This window comes from Ahaetulla prasina, chromosome 4, assembly GCF_028640845.1.
Source record: "Ahaetulla prasina isolate Xishuangbanna chromosome 4, ASM2864084v1, whole genome shotgun sequence".
NCBI lineage: Eukaryota > Metazoa > Chordata > Lepidosauria > Squamata > Colubridae > Ahaetulla > Ahaetulla prasina.
This window is the reverse complement of record NC_080542.1, coordinates 85,922,879-85,945,797: the sequence shown is the minus strand read 5'-3', so window position 1 is coordinate 85,945,797 and position 22,919 is coordinate 85,922,879. Positions and strand designations below refer to the sequence as shown.

At 41.8% G+C, this 22,919-nt stretch overlaps 1 protein-coding gene across 6 annotated transcripts in view; it reads right to left on the bottom strand.

Moving 5' to 3' along the window:
- TOPBP1 (DNA topoisomerase II binding protein 1) overlaps nucleotides 1-22,623 on the bottom strand; it is a 98,975-nt gene extending 76,352 nt beyond the window's left edge. For 3 of the 6 annotated variants that reach the window (XM_058179623.1, XM_058179626.1, XM_058179628.1), the window contains exons 1-7: nucleotides 22,544-22,623; nucleotides 20,574-20,661; nucleotides 19,018-19,149; nucleotides 18,441-18,584; nucleotides 15,620-15,801; nucleotides 11,065-11,273; nucleotides 8,251-8,430 (exon numbers count right to left, since the gene is read on the bottom strand). In XM_058179623.1, the coding sequence (XP_058035606.1) occupies nucleotides 8,251-8,430; nucleotides 11,065-11,273; nucleotides 15,620-15,801; nucleotides 18,441-18,584; nucleotides 19,018-19,149; nucleotides 20,574-20,654 (928 nt within the window). In that variant the 5' untranslated portion in view covers nucleotides 20,655-20,661; nucleotides 22,544-22,623. Of the gene's footprint in view, nucleotides 1-8,250; nucleotides 8,431-11,064; nucleotides 11,274-15,619; nucleotides 15,802-17,282; nucleotides 17,708-18,440; nucleotides 18,585-19,017; nucleotides 19,150-20,573; nucleotides 20,662-22,248; nucleotides 22,411-22,543 lie in introns of those variants that run through there. The other 3 variants (XM_058179624.1, XM_058179625.1, XM_058179627.1) reach the window with 3 other exon arrangements.
- Nucleotides 22,624-22,919: the final 296 nt, after the last annotated feature.

Here is a 22,919-nt window from a genome sequence, read left to right as displayed (position 1 = left end):
CGGCCAGAACGTCCCCACCACTGCCATTTCCTTGCCTCCTGAGCTGACGGACTTCACCGACGTGTTCAGCGAGAAGGAGGCAGACCGACTATCCCCGCATCAGCCCTATGATTGCCCCGTGGACCTTCTGCCCAACGCACCACTGCCTGTGGGACGCCTGTATTCCATGTCGGAGCCTGAGTTGGCCGCCCTCAGGGACTTCCTGGACAAAAATCTGGCCCGAGGGTTCATCCGGCCTTCAAAGTCCCCTCTCTCGGCCCCGATCCTCTTCGTGAAAAAGAAGACAGGGGACTTGCGCCTGTGCTGTGATTACCGCCAGCTAAACGCCATTACGGTGCGGAATCGCTACCCCCTGCCGTTCATCCCGGAGCTGCTGGAGAGGTTGTGGGAGGCCATGATCTTCACCAAGCTCGATCTCCGGGGGGCCTACAACCTGGTGCGGATGCGAGAGGGAGATGAATGGAAGACGGCATTCAGCACCCGATACGGATACTACAAATACACTGTCATGCCATTTGGGTTGACCAACGCTCCCGCCATTTTCCAGCACTTCATGAACGACGTGTTCCGAGACATGTTGGATTGGTTCGTGGTGATCTACCTGAATGACATCCTGATTTACTCCCGGTCCAGAGAAAGCCATCTTCAACACGTCAGTCTGGTTCTGCAACGCTTGCGGGAGCAACAACTCAATGCGAAGCTGGAGAAATGCATCTTCTTCCGGACTTTCATAGAATTCCTTGGGCATATCATCTTGCTCGAGGGCATAGCCATGGACCCACGCGAAGTAGAAGCTTTGTGTAGCTGGGAAGCCCCTTGTCGGGGGAAGGATGTTCAGCGCCTGCTGGGCTTTGCCAACTACTACCGGACCTTCATCCTGGGCTTCGCCACACTGACGGCTCCACTTACCCAGCTCCTCAGGAAGAAGGTCATGTTCTGGTGGGGTCCCCCGCAGCAAGAAGCATTCACAGCCCTCAAGAAAGCCTTCGTCACGGAACCCGTCCTGAGGCATCCCGACTCACTATGGCCGTTTGTGGTGGAGACGGACGCGTCCAATGTGGCTCTTGGAGCGGTGCTCCTACAGGCTCCGACGTATGGCGGCACACTTTTTCCCCACGCTTACTACTCCCGGAAACTCAATCCTTCCGAGCGTAACTACACCATCTGGGAAAAAGAGTTGCTGGCAATCAAGGCTGCATTCGAGGCTTGGCGACACCATCTGGAGGGGGCCCAACATCAGGTGGAGGTCCGAACGGACCATCGGAATCTCGAGCACCTCACCACAGCTCGGAAGTTGAACCAGCGGCAGATCCGGTGGTCGTTGTTTTTTGTCTGGTTCAACTTCCGCGTGACCTACATTCCCAGCGGTCACAACCGGAGGGCGGATGCCCTATCCCGCAAGCCGGAGTACCTCTGCACCAAGGACCCCCTTCCTCCACGGATGGTGCTGCCGGCAGAAGCCTTGGCCGCAGTACGGGAACCAGTGGACTTGCGGGCCCAGGTGCGAGAGGCGCAGTGCCAAGATGCCTGTTCGCAGCAAAGGAGAGCGGAGGTGGGCCCCGCGTCTCCTTGGACCTTGGAGGAGGACTTACTCAAGTTTCGGGGGCGATTATATGTGCCCACAGGACCACTCCGAGCCCTCGTCATGACCCAGTGCCACGACAACCCTGCAGCAGAACATTTTGGGTTCTTCAAGACCCTCCACCTGGTGACACGGACCTTTTGGTGGCCCCGAGTGCGGCATGATCTACATGCCTACGTGACATCCTGCGTACCGTGCCGGCAAGCCAAGGCCGCCAAGGGGGCCCCTCCCGGGATCCTCCAGCCCTTGCTGACACCCGACAGACCCTGGGGAGCAATCTCCATGGACTTCCTGACGGACCTGCCGCAGTCCTCTGGGTTCACCACGGTGCTGGTGGTGGTGGACATGCTCACCAAGATGGCACACTTCATCCCATGCCGCGGGCTGCCCACAGCCGCAAAAACGGCCCGTCTCTTCCTGCAGCACATCTTCCGCCTCCACGGTCTACTGGACAGGGTGGTTTCGGACCACGGAGTTCAGTTCACAGCTCGCTTCTGGAAGAGCCTGATGGCCGCGTTGGAGGTGCAGGTGTGTCTGTCGTCATCGCACCATCCGGAGGCCGACGGGGGTACAGAGAAGGTCATCGGTATCCTGGAACAGTATCTCCGTTGCTTCATCCACCAGCAGCAGGACAACTGGACCGATTACCTGTCCCTGGCGGAGTTTGCTTTTAACAACTCTCAGCACACCTCTACTCAGATGACCCTGTTCTTTGCCAATGTGGGGTACCATCCGCGGCTCTTCCCTCTGGCACCATTGGACTCTCCTGTTCCCGAAACACAGACCTTCCTGACGGAATTACATGCAATCCAACAGTTGGTACATCAGCAGCTGGATCGGGCAAAGGAGGACTACAAACGGTCCGCCGACCGCTCCCGACGGGCAATGCCCCCGCTGGCGGTCGGAGACCAGGTGTTGCTCTCCACCAAACACTTCCCATCCGACCGCCCGGTAAAGAAGTTGGACCACCAATTCATCAGCCCGTTCCCTGTCGAGGCAGTCATCAACCCGGTAGCCTACCGACTGACCCTGCCACGATCCATGCGGATCCACCCCGTCTTTCACCGGTCCCTTCTGGTTCCTGAGGCCACACCGAGTCCCCTTCGGTGCCCAACAGCACCTGTCACTGTCGCCAAGGACGGGTTGGAGGAATACGAAGTCCACAGCGTACGAGACTCACGCTGGCTGAAGGGTCATTTCCAATATGGAAGGGATATGGGACTGATTTCTCCTGGGTAGATGCCTCCGACGTTCATGCCCCTGACCTGGTGCAGGCCTTCCATGAGCAGAACCCAGCCCGACCGCATCCCGATCATCAGCCCTGGGGGAAGGGCCCTGCGGTGAGGGATAGTGTTGTGACCCAGGTTCCTGGACCCGGACTCCTGGACTCGGATGATTCAGAAAGTGAGGGAGAAGACCTGGCAAGGCCTGCTTCTCTTGGGCCCTCTCCCTTCCTGGCACCCACCCAAAGGGAGGAGGACGGGCCAGCAAGGCCTGATTCTCCCGAGCCTTCTGATTTGGCAACGCCCCAAGAACAGTTTTGGAGTGATGCAAGACTGCGCAGACGTGACCGGCGCGCGCAGCAGAGGAGGTGTTGGGACAAAGCCAAAGAATGAGTCATGCAGTGACATCTATTTAGACTATAAAAGCAGCAGGCGGAACTTCCTGGCTTTTTGTCTTGGACAAAGCAGTGAATTTGCACGGGCAAACTGTATCAATGGAGGGAAGTATATAATCGTGAGTAACTCTGGCCTTATCTATAATTTCCTAGTTATCTCCAGAGACTTGGCAGGCCGGTGGGTAGACGTGGCCAGAACATTTATCTATGTAATTAAATTAGAAAAGAAGGCCTTTGACTGACTCTTTTTTGGGAGTATTGGGGGAGGGAAACAGAACACCCTGCTGGAGTTTTGCTGCTACTATGGTTTTTGCATTAGCATTACATACTTTAAAAGGAAGCCTCAACACAGAATCTCGTGGAGACATCCAAGATTGAAGCACTGGCACCAGCTCGACTTGATTCTTACCAGGCACTCCAACCACCCCAATATTACAATCACACAGCCATCAGGGTGCTGATTGCGATACAGACCACTCCTTGGTGTGCAGCAGAATAAAACTGCAAACAAAGAGATTGCATCACTCAATGTGAAATAAATAAATTAATTAATAATTAAGAAAGAAGGAAGACCAAGAATTGACATCAACAAGACCCGCAATCAGGGAAAAGTGGAGGAATTTGCACAAGCACTCAAGGAAACTCTCCCAGGCCCAGCTGAAGTAAATACATCTGAACGATGGGAATATTTCAAGAATGCTGTATATAATACCGCCTTGTCAGTATTTGGTAAGTAGATCAGAAAGACAGCAGATTGGTTTGAAGCCCATTTGGAGGAGTTGACACCAGCCATCGAGGAAAAAAGGAGAGCTCTAATTGCATATAAAGCCTGTTCCAGTGAGCGCAACCTACAGGTTCTGCGAGCTTCTCATAGCAAAGTCCAATAGACTGCCAGGAGATATGCTAACAATTATTGGCTGCAGCTTTGCTCTCGGATCCAGATAGCAGCTGACACAGGCAACATCAAAGGGATGTATGATGGCATCAAGCAGGCCTTAGGTCCAACACAGGAGAAATCTGCCCCTCTGAAGTCTGCTACAGGTGAGGTTATCCAGGACCGAGCACAGCAGATGGCTCCCTGGGTGCAGCACTACTCTGAGTTATATTCCAGAGAAAATGTGGTAACTGAAGAAGCATTAAATAACATTGAATGCCTGCCTTTCTTGGAGGAGCTTGACATTGAACCAACTTTAGAAGAACTAAATGCCTCCCTGGATTCCCCTGCCTCTGGCAAGGCACCCGGGAAAGATAACATCCCTGCCAAAGTTCTGAAGTGCTGCAAAGAGAACATCCCCAATGACTTGCATGAAATGCTCTGTCTCTGTTGGAGGGAAGGTGGAGTACCACAGGACATTAAGGATGCAAATATCATCACACTGTACAAGAACAAAGGTGACAGGGGTGACTGTAACAACTACTGAGGCATCTCTCTTCTTAGTGTTGTAGGGAAGCTGCTTGCTCGTGTTGTACTGAAGAAGCTCCAGGTGCTTGCAGAGAGAGTCTATCCAGAATCACAGTGTGAATTTTGAGCCAACAGGTCCACTACTGACATGGTATTTTCCCTTAGACAGTAGCAGGAGAAATGCAGAGAACAAGGACAGCCACATGTCGTAGCCTTCATAGATCTTACGAAAGCTTTTGACTTGGTTAGCAGGGATGGCCTTTATAAAATTCTCCCCAAGATCAGCTCCTCAACATCATCAGGTCCTTTCATACAGAAATGAAGGGCACTGTAGTTTTTGATGGCTTAATATCAGATTCCTTTGATATTCGAAGTGGAGTGAAGCAAGGCTGTGTCCTTGTGCCAACTTTATGGGATCTTTTTTGCTGTCATGCTGAAACATGCTTTTGGAACTGCTACAGAGGGTATTTACCTCCGGATCAGATCAGATGGAAAATTCTTTAATCTCTCTAGATTGAGAGCGAAGTCTAAAGTCCAGCTGAAATGCTTACAGGATTTCCTCTTCCTGACGATGATGCTGTCACTGCTCAGCCTGCTGAAGACCTTCAACAACTTATGGACAGTTTTAGCAAGGCCTGCCAAGACTTTGAACTAACAATCAGCCTGAAAAAAACACAAGTCATGGGTCAGGACGTGGATTCACCTCCCCATATTACAATCTCTGCACAAGAACTGGAGGTTGTCCATGACTTTGTGTACCTCGGCTCGACTATCTCTGACATTCTCCTTTTAGATACTGAGCTGAATAAACGTATTGGTAAAGTGGCCACCACATTTTCCAGACTTACAAAGTGAGTATGGCTTAATAAGAAGCTGATGAAACATACAAAGATCCAGGTCTATAGAGCTTGCGTCCTGAGCACACTCTTGTACTACAGTGAATTTTGGACCCTTTATGCACAACAGGAGAGAAAGTTGAACACCTTCCACATGCACTGTCTCCAACGTATTTTTGCCATCACCTGGCAGGACAAAGTTCAAAAATAGCACAGTCTTGGAACATGCTGGAATTTCTAGCATGTATACACTACTGAAACAGCAACGTCTATGCTGGCTTGGGCATGTTGTGAGAATGGCTGATGGTCAGATTCCAAAAGATCTCCTGTATGGAGAATTAGTGCAGGGAAAGCGCCTCAGAGGGAGACCAGAACTGCGATATAAGGGTATTTGCAAGAGGGACCTAAAGGCCCTGGGAATGGACATTAACTACTAGGAAACCATGACCTCTGATTGTTCAGCTTGGAGGCTAAAGACGCAGCATGGCCTTCTCCAATTCGAAGAGATATTTGTTCAGCAGGCTGAGGCAAAGAGGCAGTCCTAGAATCAGCAAAATCTGGGGGCTGGGCAGGGGACAGAATGTATCTGCCCTCAGTGTGGAAGGGATTGCCACTCTTGAATTGGCCTTTTTAGTCACACTAGATGCTGTTTTAGGATCTCTCCCCAGAACACGATACCATAGTCTTTTGAGACTGAAGGATGCCAATGAATGATTTACTTCTTCAAATTTTTAATATGCTTTTTCACAATAGTTACACGACGCTATAACAATTGTTCTAAAAGGTATTCTCCTTAAATTTTGGTGGGGTCTGGCTTCAGTTGTAAATCTTTTATTACCCAGATGACACACCATTCACCATTCCTCTGCTCCTGCACAAACTTATGGTTTTTGGCTATTCCCGACTTCATGGCAGCCATTTTAACTCCCGCTGCTCCTAGTCTTCGGATGAGGGGTTTTTCCAAGTCAGGTAGGGGAGATGCGGCTCCCCTCAACCTGCAAGACGGTCCCCCTTTGCTTCACCACCCTTACAGGGTGGCTATGGCTTCAAATAAGCCCCCGACAAGGAGAGCTCAGAACAGACCCACAGAGGCCACAGATCTCGCTTCTGAAGACGCGGAAGTTCAACCGGAAGTCTCAGCCTTATTTAATTTATATGCTGCCTATATCACCTAAAGACAACTTTAGTGACTTATAATCAATAAAGGCAACTATATGAAATATTAAAACAATAAATAAAAACAATCATCTTAAAATTAATAAAGATGGGAAAGGAGCAAGATGAATATGGAGAGGAAGTGGGGTCTTATTTTAGCCCTTTAACCACATCCAGAATGATATACCCCGTTGAAACCTCAGATCTGTTGGCAGTCAGGTCTTTAGGTCCTTTCAAAAGGCCAAAAGAATGAGTGCAGATCTCACTTTGGCGCAATGTTCCAAAAGCAGAAGCCATGGCAGAAAAGATTCTTCTCTTAGACCCTGCCAGATGGAATTCCTTGACCAACAGGGTGCACAGAATGTCCCTTCTGTTGGCATGAGTGGGGCGAGCCAATCTTATTGGGGTGAGATGATTCCTCAGATAAGTGGACCCAGGCCAGAAAGGGCTTTAAAGAGAAGAACCAACTCCTTGGATTGGATCCAGAAGCAAACTGAAAACCAGTGAAATCTGTGCAACAGCAGTATAACACAGGCCACTCTAAGGACTTCAAGAACTGTCCATGCAGTCGCACTCTGTGAATTGTAGATTCCAAATATTTTTCAAGGATAATCCCATGTAGAGCAAGTTTCAATAGTCCAAGTGTAAGATAATTAAGGCTTCAGTAACTAAGAACAGGGACTCCCAAACCAGGAAAGGGCACAACTGGTACACAACACAAAGTTGTGCAAAGGCTCTTTTCTGCCATGACTGCCACATACTTTTGGATAGAAGTTTCAACTCCAGGAAAACCCCCAAGGTTCCTGATCTGCCTGGGGCAGTTCAACCCCATCCAGAACTGAAGATGCTAAAGTCCAGAATCCTAAATTGTCATGCATCCAAAGCCCCTCAGTCTTACCATGGTTCAGCATATTATATAAATTATTATGGTATCTGCATATAATTAATTTTTACTATTATTTTTATAGTAAAACTATCATAATCAGCACATCAAGGAAAACTGAACATGCTCAGTAGCCATAGAAAGCTGCAGTAGCCATAGAAAGCTGCAGTTTGGAGAAAAGCAGAAAAGTGGACAGAATATTTTGATAAGGGGATGACTAAAAGGAGAAGTTGAGGTATAATACAGGTAGTTGATTTATGATCACAATTAAGACCACAATTTCTGTTGTTAAGCAAAGCAGTTTTTAAGTGAATCCCACCCAATTTTATGATCTTTTTTGCCATGATTATTAAGTGGTCACTTGCAGTTGTTTATAATAGTTAAACAAATCTGGCTTTGCTGTTGACTTTGCTTGTCGGAAAGTCACAAACAGCAATCACATGATCCAAGGACACTGCAACTAACATAAATATATGCCAAGTACCTGAAATTTGATCACATGTGGGGATGCTGAGATGTTTATGTCAAAAACTACCCATACTTTGTTATAAGACTCATTTCTTCTACTTAAAAATGTAACAAAAATAATCTGAGCATAGCATCCCAAAATAAACAGCCACAATAGAATTCAGGCCTTCAAAATATTTATCGACCAGTACTTTCCTAAAAACAAACAAGTGAATAAATAAATAAATAAATAATAAAATTATGGAATCTTAAATCAGTTAATAATCTAGATAATATAGGAAATCTGTCCCTTTATGTATTACTTACTGTCTGGCTTGCTAGCTTGACTTGTAGGAGTTGAAGTGCTTGGTGCGCTATCTTGGTTTGTGCTAGGAACTATCAAATACATTGATTCATCCTGGCAAAATCTCTTTTCAATGCTGTCAAAAAACCACTGCATGGATACACAATGAACATTCCACCGTTTTGCACATTCGTATTTCTGGCCTTTCCCAAGAAGAGACAAAATCATAATAAATAATAACATATTTCCATTCTGCTGAAGCCTGTAAACTGCATGAGCATAAATGTATGAAGCAAGCTTTGTAGACATTTTCTAGACATTTTCTTAAATAAATATACTAAATCTTTTTGCCCCAATTAGTTCTTTGTTCTATAACTATCTATAGAACAACACTGTGACAGGCAGTTTGGAATAAAGAAAGACTCCTTACTCTATAACTACCATATCTACTTATTAGCTTAATTGCTAGAGACCTTATTCTATATACTTTTAAAAATCAATTTAAGAGACTACACTCACAAACTTATTTTTTAGACTACAATAATAATAATAATAATAATAATAATAATAATAATAATAATAATAATGATGATGATGATGATGATGATGATGATGATGATGATGATGATGATGATGTTTTAATTTGTATACCGCCCTTCTCCCGAAGGACTCAGGGCGGTGAACAGGCAAGTAAAATACAAAACAGAAATATACACCATAATTAAAACAACTCTTAAAAAACTGATTCAAATATGCCAGAAATTTAAAATAACATTACACCCCATACAAATTACAACAATTTAAAACCCACAATTAAAATTTAAAAATTTAAGAATCAGGCCAGTCCAGCCATATGAAATAAATAGGTTTTAAGTTTTATGTTTTTTTATTAAAACATAAAGTCCTTACATTTTCCTTATAAAAATGATCCCTTAGCTATATATTGACCCTGATACGATATACCTATGTCTCAGCCTTTTTGCATATGCAATTATGTATAATTAAGCCATCACAATGGTAATATATCACTAACAAAGATGCTTTATACTGCAACATCAGTGGCTGAATAATGATATGTTAGTACAGAATGCCTCTCTATTAAGATATCTGTTGCATCAATAAAATGTCATGAAGTAACAACCAATGAGGTTCAATGTTATTTTCTGTTTGGTTTTACATTTTATATACCTAAACTCAAAAATTCAAATACGTCCATGAAATCATCCTTACAATTAATTTAATTCAGCAAGTAGAAAAAAAGTATGGGATTTGATCCACAAATTACTGATAGTAAAATCACCTGTGTGAATTTGATCTCTGAACACTTTCAGCAACATAAAGGGAAATTTTCTATTTGTATATATAAATCTTGCTCCATTCCTTCCCCTCATTAAGGAGTTTCCAACCATTCAAAATAGATTGTTAAATTGCAGATTAAAAGACATCTTCCATTTGCCAAAAGTGAGGTCTGGATGCAAGGTCAGACAGCTTTGATTTTTTAGGTTCCAGTATTAATTTGATGATTAGCATATTCAGATCAATATGATTTGCTAAATAAACATGAAAAAAATCAGGCACCATAGCCTATTATTTCAATTTAGCAGGCTGTTATTTAAAATTGCCACTGTTCTGATACAGAAGACCTGCACTATAAAAAAAAAAAAAAACTCTGGAGAAATGTCAATAGCTACTTTTTTCAGTAGCCTAATGTGCAGCCTTATCTCAAGAGGAAAACTTATATTTTTTTATCTATCCAGATTAAGTTAACTATAATGTATTCATCCGTTAAAGTTTTCCTTTAAAGATGATTCAGAAATTTAGGACTGTATAGAAATCAATCACTCTATTCTTGAGAACTGTAATCAGATACAGTACACTGCTCATTGGTGTTTTCAGGTTTGATTTAAAATGCTGGCGGCAACTTTTAAAGTTCTGAGCACTTTTAGCTTGAGTTACCTAAAACATTTATTCTATTATAATACTTGCAAGCCTTCCTTACAATTAATCAGATATTTATTAGTCAGTGACCAGCCTCCTTCTGTGTTACTTATAATACAAGTAGGCATACATGCTTAACACAATGTAAGCCGCCTTGAGTCTTCGGAGAAGGGCGGGATATAAATTCAAATAAAAAAATAAATAACAAAATAGGACTTTATTAGATATAGTCTGCCATTCTTATACAGGGAATCTGCCACATCTCTTCATTACAGCTTCCAAGAAAATTGTAAAGAGAGTTAGGGTTAGGATTTACCCCTTTATATTGGTCTATAACTGTGTTTAGGACTATATCTGATTATTCCATGTATGAAACCTTCTGGTTAAGTATTTTATCATTGCTTTTATTATTTTTAACCTTGTGTTAATGTATTACGTTTCCAAATTCTGTTGCATGATTTGGAGGAATTTATTCTAAAAGAATATATGAAATACATTTTAAAATAAATTTAATTACTCTTTCCCCAAATATCAAAATCCTTTTAATAAATGCAGGGAAAATGGACAGAAGGTCACATGAAATTCAGAAGTGCAATCTTAACATAAAGACAGTGGAGAAAAATTAAAATAGTATTTGAAGAATTCTGAATTAAATTTAAAACATTTTTATTTTCATTGCCATAAAAAAACTGTACATTGTCAGATGAAGTACTACACAAAAACATCACTAATATAGTGATATTGTTTGCAGAAAATCCAGCAGAAAATAATATGAGGATACATTCTATGTTCAAAATTTAAGCCTAGTACATAGTGAAATCCGATTCTCAATCTGCAAATATTTACAAATACTCCTCTTGAACTCAACCTAAACAGAAATTCAAATATTTGTTTTTTACCTTTTGGTTCTTGAACAATAAGGTGGGTACATTCATTCATCTTCAGTTGCCCTGTATATTGACCACCATTCTCAGTGGTGAGACGCTGGACTTCTTGTCTATCCATACTGCTTAAACCAGTTACGCAGATTGTACAGCCAAGAAATGGAGGACACAGAAACTCTCCCATATTTACATCTGTGTATCTAGTGATCCTTTTGAAAACAAGACTAATTATATCAATTGATTATTCTTTGGAAAATCAGTGGTGAATGCAGACTTATATGAGTAGACAATGATGTTAATGCATCTAATTCAGAAGTGTGCTACTCTGATTTTAACTGATGTGGGTTTTTTTTGGAGTCACAGTCCAAAAGTTATATAAGGCTAGAACAGTGGTAAAATCTGAATCGGTTTACTACCAGTTCATTGACTGTGCATATGTGCTATGTGTGCGCATGCAGTGTGCACCATGCACCAAATGCAAGGTGCGCATGCGCGCATAGTGCACACCAAAAGGAGGCATGGGGTAAGTAGAATAGCGCGGGGCAGGGGTTGATCAGCTGTGGCACACAATCTTTTTCTTTTACTTTTAAAAGCATTTTTACAACCTATTTGGCCAAATAGCTTGTAAAAAAATGCTTTTAAAAGTAAAAAAAAGGCTCTGACAAGCAGGCAGCTCAGGTGGGATCGTCAGTGCCTCTTTTTTTACCTTTTAAAAGCATTTTTTAAAAGAAGCAGGAGGCGATGAAGTGGGTTACCAGACATTGGTGGGCATGGGCGAGGGAGGGGGGAAGAGGGATTTTTGCTACTGGTTCTCCAAACCACCTGCTGCCATCGCTACCGGATCAGCTGGTAGCATTTCACCCTGGGCTAGAACAGGAATAAGCGTGATTAAATTAAACTGATAGCCAATCTGGTGCAGTGATTAAGGCCTCAAATTACAACATGGGAGCCTTTGAACTTAGTCCTGCCTTAGGCATAAAGACACCTGAATGACTTTGGGCCCGTCTTTTTTTCTCATCCCTAGGAAGAAGGCATGAGGGTCATTCTATGTCAAGTGGATCTCAGGAAAGTGTCCAGGTCAAACATCACGGATTTTGATGAAATTTGGTGTGAATATGCACACACGTCCCCAATAAACATTGATAAAGTGTTTTGTTTGCTAATGCAATACTTGCAGAGATATAGTCATTTGTATGGCCCCATACTGCAGCCTTCGACAATATGACTCTGAGATTTCAGCAACTTTGAGACATAGTACCTCCAGCAATATTTTGAGAGAAATAAAACTTAGCCATCTTGTACAACTTATTGTGTGCTATTAAACAAAATAATAAAAACATTCTCTTGAGTGATCTCCATCTAAATAATTGGGAGCAAAGTTGGCCGAAAATGATTGCGGTGCAAAAAAAAGGGTAAAGTTTGGCTTCTTATATCTCTGGAAGGAAAGGTATGAGAAACGTGAAACTTTGTGCCTAATAACTTAGCAACACAAGGTTGTCAAATATAAAATTTCATTCTCCTACTGCTTTCCAATAGTTCACAAATTGAGTGTAAAGTTGACGGTTTTTGTAAAAATGTCAAAAATAGGGTATTTTCAGCCCACTTTTACAAAAAAGACCTTCTGGAAACTCTGTTAAATAATTCCCATTAGAAAGAGCATGTTTCAAACCCCCTAAAAAAGTAGAGTTGGTGTTTCATCACTGACGTATACAGTGGAGGATGTTACTATGGCAGCGTCACATGCATTCTATTATTGTTTCATCTTGTTTGTTTTATATAGACATCATTACTATTATACTAGCCTTACGACTAGCCTTGTGGTGCAACCAAAACACAGTATCAACAGTAGAAACCTTCAAATTTCTAGGTTCTATCATATCGCAAGATCTAAAATGGACAGCTAACATCAAAGACATCATTAAAAAAGGACAACAAAAAATGTTCTTTCTGCTCCAACTCAGTAAGCTCAAACTGCCCAAGGAGCTGCTGATTCAGTTCTACAGAGGAATTATTGAGTCTTTCATTTGCATCTCTATAACTGTCTGGTTCGGTTCTGCAACCCAACAAGAAAAACACAGACTTCAGAGGATAATTAGAACTGCAGAAAAAATAATTGCTACCACCCTCCCTTCCATTGAGGACCTGTATACTGCACGAATCAAGAAGAGGGCCGTGAAAATATTTGCAGATCCCTCGCATCCTGGACATAAACTGTTTCAACTCCTACCCTCAAAACGACGCTATAGAGCACTGCACACCAGAACAACTAGACACAAGAACAGTTTTTTCCCGAAGGCCATCACTCTGCTAAACAAATAATTCCATCAACACTGTCAGACTATTTACTGAATCTTCACTACTATTAATCGTCTCATAGTTCCCATCACCAATCTCTTTCCACTTATGACTGTATGATTATAACTTCTTGCTGGCAATCCTTATGATTTATATTGATATATTGACCATCAATTGTGTTGTAAATGTTGTACCTTGATGAACATATTTTTTTCTTTTATGTACACTGAGAGCATATGCACCAAGACAAATTCCTTGTGTGTCCAATCACACTTGGCCAATAAAATTCTATTCTATTCTATTCTATATGCATTGGTCCATGGTGACATTGTCACTACCAGTTTAGGCACTTGACCCAGCAATTCCATCACCATAGGGGGCACACCTGAGAGCTATGGAATACCAGCCATGGGTGGGTTTCTTGGTTCAGGATCCCAAGCCTGTAGTTTGGTTTCTTCCGCCAGGTTCCAAAGCCTTGTGTGGGTATCTGTCCAGTTCCCAAGCTGGCAATTGGTCAGCTTATCCTAGGTTCCCAAGCCTAAAGTGAATATCTTACATGGTTTCCAAGTCGAAGTCCATACTCTTCATATGAACTGCCAAATTCCAACGATTGCTTATTTATTATTGAATTTACGCACCACATTCTTTAACATCACTTCTGGGAATGGATACTGTCGACCTGATGATGTAACTGAAGGAACCGGAAGCACGCAAATAAGATGTGGTTCTGGAACCCAAAAAACATCTTGTCTTTCAGGCCAATAAAATGAATGAGCGGGGCCTCATGGGTGCATAAATGTTACCAACACATCATTTTGTTCGATCGAAATTTCCACGATGTTGCCTACCCACCATTTTTTGTCATAAATGCAGGCAACATAACAACCAGAAAATAGGTAAATTTGGATTGACAGTATTGGACATTTTAGCCACAAAGTTAATCGTGTCATTTGAAACTTTGCTGACAGAAATTGAATTTGAATCAACTGGCACAAACTGGTGATGACCTCTTGTGCCAGCTATTGTGCTGCTAACTTTCTCTTTCTTCTTGCAGCAGCCTGCTTTCTTAGATTTCTTCTTTCAGAATGTATATATACTTAAGTCTGCGAATGTTTCACTATGTGATTTTGTTTCACCAAATCACCATGAGATGGAGTTGGCGGCACAACTAAATGTTTGGCCGCTCAAGCCAGCCTCCAGCGACCATCATTCTACCAAATACTGACGCTGACAAATCTGTTCAACTTTTACAACAGAAACATTCACGGAATTAAATATATCTACATTCCAGAGAGAAATCGAAGAAACCAGGATGCTGCAAGAAGAAAGATGGAAAGTTAGCAGCACGATAGATGGCACAAGAGGTCATCACCAGCGTCATGGAAATTTCGATCGAACAAAATGATGCATTGATAACATTTATGCATCCATGAGGCCCCGCCAATTTTGCTCCCAATTACCTAGATGGAGAGCGCTCACAAGAATATTTTTATTATTTTGTTTAATAGAGCACAAGTTGTACAAGATGGCCAAGTTTTGTTTCTCTCAACAAAATATTACCAGAGATATTATGTCTCAAAGTTGCTGAAATCTCAGAGTCATACTGTCGAAGGTATGGGGTCATACAAATGACTATATCTCTGCAAGTATTGCATTGGCAAACATAACACTTTATCAATGTTCATTGGGGACGTGTGTGCATGTTCACACCAAATTTCATCAAAATCTGTGATGGACATTCCACTTGACATGGAATGACCCATGAACAAACCTCTTCCAAAAGTGTTGGCAAGGAAACTGCAGGGTAACTTCTAACAACTGGCTGGACAAGGCTGTCTCAAGGGCACACAGAAAATATATATATAACTACATTACTGGTAATAAAATTATTCCACACATACATAATTGGCTCTTCTGTCTCATTAAAAAGTAAGAATTTGTTGGAAATTTTTGGAGAGACACTGGAGCTTGTACTCAAGCATATGTTTGGTCTGGCTTAAGATATGCTTATTCTAATGGGTTTATTCAAAAGTCGATAAAATTTTGATTCAGGACAATAAGAATTATGTATAAATAACTGAAAAGAATACCAATTTGGTTATATAAATGTGGATGTTAAAGATACCATTCTTGCATTTTTATATTTTCCCCATCAACAGGTTATTTTTTTTTTTTGTAGAATTTCTCATTAAAGCATGACCCTTTTGCAACAAGAATGTTAATATTGCAGGTTAGAATTGTTCAGGTAATCCAAATGCATACACTATCAACTTACCTGTGCTGTGATTTATCCCATAGTGCTTTTATCCAAGTGGGAAGCAAAATGGGTTTTTTTAAATTAGCAGCGACTAAGTATTTCTTGCTTCCAACTTCTCCAGCTATAAGGTGGGTTACTAACACATTAAGATCTCTGTATACACGACCACCCATCAACTGTACATATTCATGGACTTCCTCCTATAGGAAAAAACCCACTAGTTGATAAAAGTACGAGTCAAGTAATACGTAGTTATTTTCAATATAAACAATGCCACATTTTAATAATTCTCATAGAAGTGTAAATAAATCAACAGTGTTCTATTGCTCATTTACACATTTACAGATAAATTTGAGAAGATTCAGAAAAGTTGTAAAACTTCAGAAGATGATATAAACAGTAAAAGAACTTGCTGAGAATAAGTAACTTAGGACTGAGAAGAAGAAAATATATTGAAATATTTGAAATATCACTTAAAAATGACTCTGCTCATGCCAAAGCAAGAATAAATGCTTTTAACCAATCATGTTATGCCTAAAGGTATTAAGGCAATTTATTTCTAAAACAACTTATGTGTAAAAGTAGGATTGTAGAGTTTTTAAAGTTACTAAACATCTGTTGAAGGTATTTTGGGTAAGATAATAAAGAAATTTGATTCCTTTTATTTTGAATTGTATGCTTCTGTACCCTATCTATCATTTACTGTATTTTTTGCACTAACAACACTCAGGACTGTAAGATGCACCTAGGTTTCGGGGAGGAAAACAGAACAAAAAATCTGCCTCTGCTTCCCAGCAATTTGCCTCCTTGCAGCAAACAGCCTGGTCAGCTTCAGCACAGTCTGATTTAGCATGAGAAGCTAGTTGGTGGTTGGCTCAGCCTCCCAGAATACCATTAGTTGTTCCAGGTGCGGGGAACATTGCCATCGCCTATTGCTGACTCTGTGTGCCCTGTTTTCGGCCCCTGTGCATCTCATTTTTGGGCCGAAAACGGGATGTGTGGAAGTCAAAAATGGAGCATGTGGAGGTGGTGATAGGCAGGGGCAATCCCTGTTGATCGGCAGTATTCCGGGAGGCAGATCCAACCGCCAATCAGCTCATACTAAATCAGGCTGTGCTGAAGCTGACCAGGCTGTTTGCTGCAAGGAGGCAAATTGTTGGGTGGCAGAGGCCAAAGGGTGGGAGCTGGCAGATGGGCAGGTTTCGACAATATTCACTCTATAAGACAGACAGACATTTTCACCCCCTTTGGGGGGGGGGTCTTAAAGACCAGTGATCACCAACTGGTGGTCTGTGGACCATAGGTGGTCCGTGAGAAAATTTTGATGGTCCACGGTGCACCCGCGTGGAGCAGCTGCTTCGGGATGAGCAATGGCCAGTCCTGTGACTAGAGTTCTGGAATATGGGACTGGCCAGGTAGCTCATGGTGGGGCTGTAAATCTCAGCTGTAGAGGGAGGTTTGTGCAACTTGCAACTTTGCAGTGCAGTCCTTACCGGCTGGAATGAGGTAATGGTGCCCGGGAAGGTGGGGGTGCAGACGGGCCGAAGCATCGGATGGCGGGGCCGAAGCATCGGGTGGCGGGAACCCTGGGTTGTTTTTTCCCCCTGCTTTAGTTTCCTATTGGCTGAACCTACCAGTGGCTGTCCCCGCCCCTCATCCTCCCTTCCCAATCACTCCTCACCTGGCAAGAGAAGGGGAGGGGGGGATGGAGATTCACTCCATATTCCAGAGCGGGAATGAAGCTTTTTCTCTTGCTGGATCTCACCAGCCCTTGTTGGTGCTCCGTGCACCTTGGTCTCTCAGGGAGATGCTCGACTTCCTCTCAGCCCATAAGATGAGAGAGAGAAAGAGAATGAGGGGGGAGAGAGAGAAAGAGAGAGAGAGAAGGGGGAATGAGACTGAGAGAGAAAGAGGGGGGAGAGAGAAAGAGAGAGAATGAGACAGAATGAAAGAAAGAATGAGAGAGAGAGAGAGAGAGAAGAAAGAGACAGAGAGAATTAAAGAAAGAGATAGAATGAAAGAGAGAAAGAAAGAGAGAGAGGAAAGATGAGAAAATGAGTGGGAGAGAGAGAGGGAGAGAGAAAAAGAGAGAATGAGAGATAAAGAGTGGGAGAGAGAGAGAGAGAGAGAGAGAGAGCATGAGAGAGAGCAAGAGATAGGGGAGAAAAGAGAGAAAAGAGAATGAGAGAGAAGAGAATGAGAAAGAGTGGGAGAGAAAGAGAAAGGGGAAGAGAGAGAGAAAGAAAGAGGGAGAGAATGAGAGAGAGAGTAAGAGAATCAAAGAGCGAGAGAATCAGAGACAGAGAGAGAGAAAGAAAAAGAGACAGAGAATGAAAGAGACAGAGAATGAAAGTGAGAATGAGAGACAAAGAAAGAGAATGACAATGAAAGAAAGAGGGGGAGTGAGAATGAGAGAAAGAAAGAGACAGAGAGGGAATCAGAGAAAATGAGAGAGAGAGAGAGAGAGGGAGAGAGAATGAGAGAAAAAGAAAGAGGGAGGGGAGAGAGAAAGAGGGAGAGAGGAGGGGAACAGAGAGAAAGAGAGAGGGAGAGAGAGAGAAAGAGAAAGAGAGAGGAGGGAGAGTGCCTAAAAGACCCCATCCCATCACTAGGAGTCCAGGCGCTTCAACAAGCGATGCACTGGATTCGTATTAGTGGTCCGTGGGATTTAAAATTATGAACTTAGTGGTCCCTGGGGTCCAAAAGGTTGGGGACCCCTGTTATAGACCAAAAAATATGGTAACTGATAATTAACATGGCTAGAAGCCAAATATAATTTTATAAACATTTAGGAATATAAACCTCATCTCTGAATCTGAATTTTTATGTAATATTTTACCCTTGTTTCCTTTGGAAGACTTGTACAAGATATTGTTACATCAGCCATTGTCATATTAAATACTGGATGGTCAGCCTTTGGAACACATCGTTGATTCTGCATGCAGTAGATAACTACCTGTGGTCCCACAATCCTACAACCAAGCTGAAAAAGATAAAGCAAAAAAATTAATAGGGCTCTTTTTTCACAAAGCAATTTCCCAGACACTTACATTATCTAAAACAATATCCATGCAGATAACCTGACAATTTTTGAAAAGATCACTAAATTCAAAGTCATCTTTTTCTCTCAAACTACATACACATTCTTAAAGAAGTATGGTAGAAAGAAAAACTGGCACTAAAAAATTAACCCATACTACATCATCATTTATTGGTTATTTGTTTTAATAGCCAAATACAGAAATGGAATCAACAAAATTCAGTACATTCTCATTCATCTGATTATGTGCCATCAAATTTGTCTCCCAGTGATGACACAGTATTTATATCTCTACTGATCTTCCACTTTTTATACACTTTTCAAATGTACACTTTACCAACATATTGCAGAAATAACAATATAAAAAAATCCAAACCTTTTGAAGATGATTAAAAACAATGTCACTAAACTGATCGCATATATAAAGGGATTTGTCATTCTCTTGTATTCTAAGTGCAGCTTCCTTATCAAGAATCAGACATTCTTCTGACTGAAATTCTTTGATGGACTGCAAAATAAACAAGCAGTAAATAATTCAATGCAAAAAATATTCCCTTTACTTCCAAACTGTTTTCTCAATTTCTAGTTATTCAATTTCTAGCAGCTCAAGAGCCAAACTGGATTTGTGCAGCATGGTAAACATGAACAGTTTTCATTTATTTTATTTTTATTCCTTTATTATTTTTACAAATAACTCAAGGCTGTGCACATGTCTAACACACCTTCCTCCACCTATTTTCCCCACAACAACAATCACGTGAGGTGAGTTGGGCTGAGAACGAGTGATTGGTTCAAGGTTACCCAGCTTGCTTTCATGGCAAGGTGGGACTTGAACTAGTTGTCTCTTGCTTTCTAGCCTGATGCCTTAACTACTAGATCAAGCTAGACCCGCGATGGTGAACCTATGGTATGCATGCCAGAGTTGGCACACAGAGCCCTCCCTGCTGACATGTGCGCCGTCGCCCCATGTCAGATCTCTATGGTGTTTCTTTCGTGAACTTCTTTTTCCATGCAAACGACAAAACAGAAACTCACGAAAGAAAAAGATCTTACCTCTTGCTGAGCTGCCGGTGTTGGGATGCCCCACCTTCCACCGGCCAGCTGGTCTTTGGGTCTCTGCTGTGCATGCTCCTACCTGCACGCACATGTTAGTGTGCTCATGCACACTTTTCAGTTTGGGCATGCCCGTGTGCGCAGTTTGAGCACTCGGTGTTTAAAAGGTTTACCATCACAGAACTAGACCAACCAAGCTTTAATGTTATTACTGTAAAAATTAACTTTATATGTTGTTTTATGTTGAGGGAAGTAGAAAAATTGTTTTCAAAGAATACAGTTTTTAATAGGAAACATGTCACTGAAATATTTTTCCTATACTATGAAAAATACTGCAGGCTTTTGCAGTAAGTTGAAACTGTTATTTCTAAGGCTTTCTCAATAAAGATAAATGCATTTTAGTCATTGCTGTGAACATTGACCATGTTCATAATTATCTGTCACCAAGTTACCGCCTTATGGTTTGCTTTTACGAAGAGAAAGAATTGTACAATTTATATGAAGCTTTTATTTCATTGACATTGGCTGAGTAGAGAAAGAATTCACTGTACCCAAAATTTCAAGAACACTCAGGCATATAACTTTAAATAAATGATATTTAAAACTAAAGAAAATCACTTTATACTTGTTCATGCAAAATTACTATTTTAGTACACAAATCTCATTTGATTCAATTCAGTTGTACTTAGGATAGACCCACTGAAATCAATGGGACAAACTAGACATATTAGATATCAAAATTCTTTTTGTCTAGTTATTATGAAGGAAAAGAGAGAAGTGCTATATTCCTGCTATATTCCTGCTATTCCTGCTATAAAAACATATTTAGTGACTACAACTAACTTACAAGATGGTTTTAAACATATTAAATAAGCATACCTCAAGGGCTTGAAGAAAACACTCTGAACTTTCCGGAGTTTTTACAAATTTCACAAAATATGGCTCCTTGCTATCTTTCATTATTTAACTAATAAAGAAAAAAGAAAAGTCAATAAAAAGCAGATCAATGGAACAATTATCTGTAAAGTGTTATATCCTAGGAACATTTTGGTGGTTTGACTGTCAATATTTTTATGAATCAAATAATGGTCAATAAAATTAAAAACACATTTCATTTGTTGTAATACAGGTAATCCTCAACTTACTTCATTTAGTGATTGTTCAAAGTCACAATGGCACTAAAAAAAGTGACTTATGATCGTTTTTCACACTTACGAACGTGCTCTAAAAACCATTTAGACCAGGGCTGTCAAACTCGATTTCATTGTGGGCCGCATCAGGGTTGTGTTTGACCTCAGGGGGGTGGAGTGGCCGTGGCCAAGGTGGGTGTGGCCACCTCAACGTCACTCATGTTGGGGGCACCTATGGAAGCCAGAGTGCTCTGCCAGCGAAAACAGGCTTCCGAGCTCTGTTTTTGGCTGTGATGGCCTCCTGCAACCTTCTGCCAGTGAAAATGGAGCTTGGGAGGACCTGTTTGAGCCCCTCCCAAGCTCCATTTTTGCTGGCAGAGGCACCGGAGGCTGGTCCTTCACTGTTTCCAGGGCGGCCCTGTGGGAAAGATCTAAGCAACCTGTGGGCTGGATCCGGCACCTGACCTTGAGTTTAACACCCAATTTAGACGGACATCAACTATCTGTAAAATAATTATTACTTGGGTAACTTAGAAACAGTTTCTCAAACCAACCTACAGAGTTGCTGCTATAGGAGCAAATACAAGAAGAGAGCACTACAAATGGGACCTACATTTTCTATATTAAAGGTGGATAGAAATCTAATAAAGAAGAAAATATATGGTTCTTTTTTTACTTCTTGTGCTGTATTCCTTTTTGCCAGTACAGGAAATCTAAAAGACTAGATCTTCTCTAAAGAGCTCGAGCAGTTATAAATACATTTGATAAAATCATAAGGGAAATATCTAATTATAAAACAACATTGTAGCATCCTTTTTTTATATGGGTAGGTATTTAATGCTCCCTAAATATAAAATCATTAAGAGTACAGAAGGAAATGGAAAATCAAGGGTTTTTTTTGCAAATCATTGTAATATGGCTCAAGGCTTGACAAACTTTCCTATACTATCCTTCCCCTTCCCAACTAAATAATGGAAATAAATAAACCAAAAAAATCTGCAATGACTAGCAGAGGATTTTTGACATCCCTGCAGGTTTAACCTTTATTTAAAACTTGCTGAGTTTTGTGTGGCTCACACAAGACCTTTTCTTCTGTTTATCATGCAAAATATTGGAAAGAGAGATGATGTAATAATGCAGTAGTATGGATTTAAGATTGATATTTTGCAACTGTTGTAGGTGTAAAACCATCTCAGAAATGGAAGCAGTCTCAGAAAAAATAATCGGATTAGAAATGAGAATGAAATTCATTCTCACTCCTCAGAAGTTCTGAGCAACACGTTTTTGTCATCCCTGCTCTAATTTGGGACCGTCCAGATGTGTGGATTTACACACACACATATCCCAGCATTCCCACTTAGCAGGTGACCTGCTGAAAATTCATGAAGGCTTGGGGTGACGATGGAAGATGTAGTTTCACACACCTGAAAGGCTCAGGATCAAATAAAGTCGCCTCAAACGCTTTAGTACCCGAGACAGATCGCGATTTGACTTGGGACAGAGAAAAACCTTTCCCTAATCTGGGACATGAGCGACGATTCTGCATTCTCCCGCCCACAACCTCAGAAACTGCAGTAGAAACCGATCTACAGAAAAGGAGGAGACGGAAAAGAACAGGAAATTTAGAGAGGAAGACAGAAGCGGCGCGAGATAAAATTCTTACGCCTCTTCCCCCTGCCCCCTCTCCACTCCCCGCCGCTTCGGCCTTCAGTCAGTTACCTTTTTCGTAGTCTTTCCAAGAACTCCAATCTTCCGCAAGCTGGCGGGAAAAGACCAGTATGCCAAACCACGCATGCGCGAAGAGCTACTCAACCTCTTGCCATTCTTGATTACGCATAGTCATGTGACTAAGAATAAAATACGAACTGTCCTTAAAGAGGCCGCGGAAATGGGTGAAGAAGGGCTGCAAAAAAAAAAGTTTGTGGCTCCTTTAAGCGTTAAGTGGCGGGAATTAGTTTATGCGATTTAAGCAAGTTTTCCGGTGAGTTTGTTTCGATGAAATATTTGTTAAAGGGCAATATGCAGTATGCAAGAAAGCAATCATACCTGCAGCTAAGGAAACAGTATTTTCTGTTTTCATCGTATTCGGGGGATG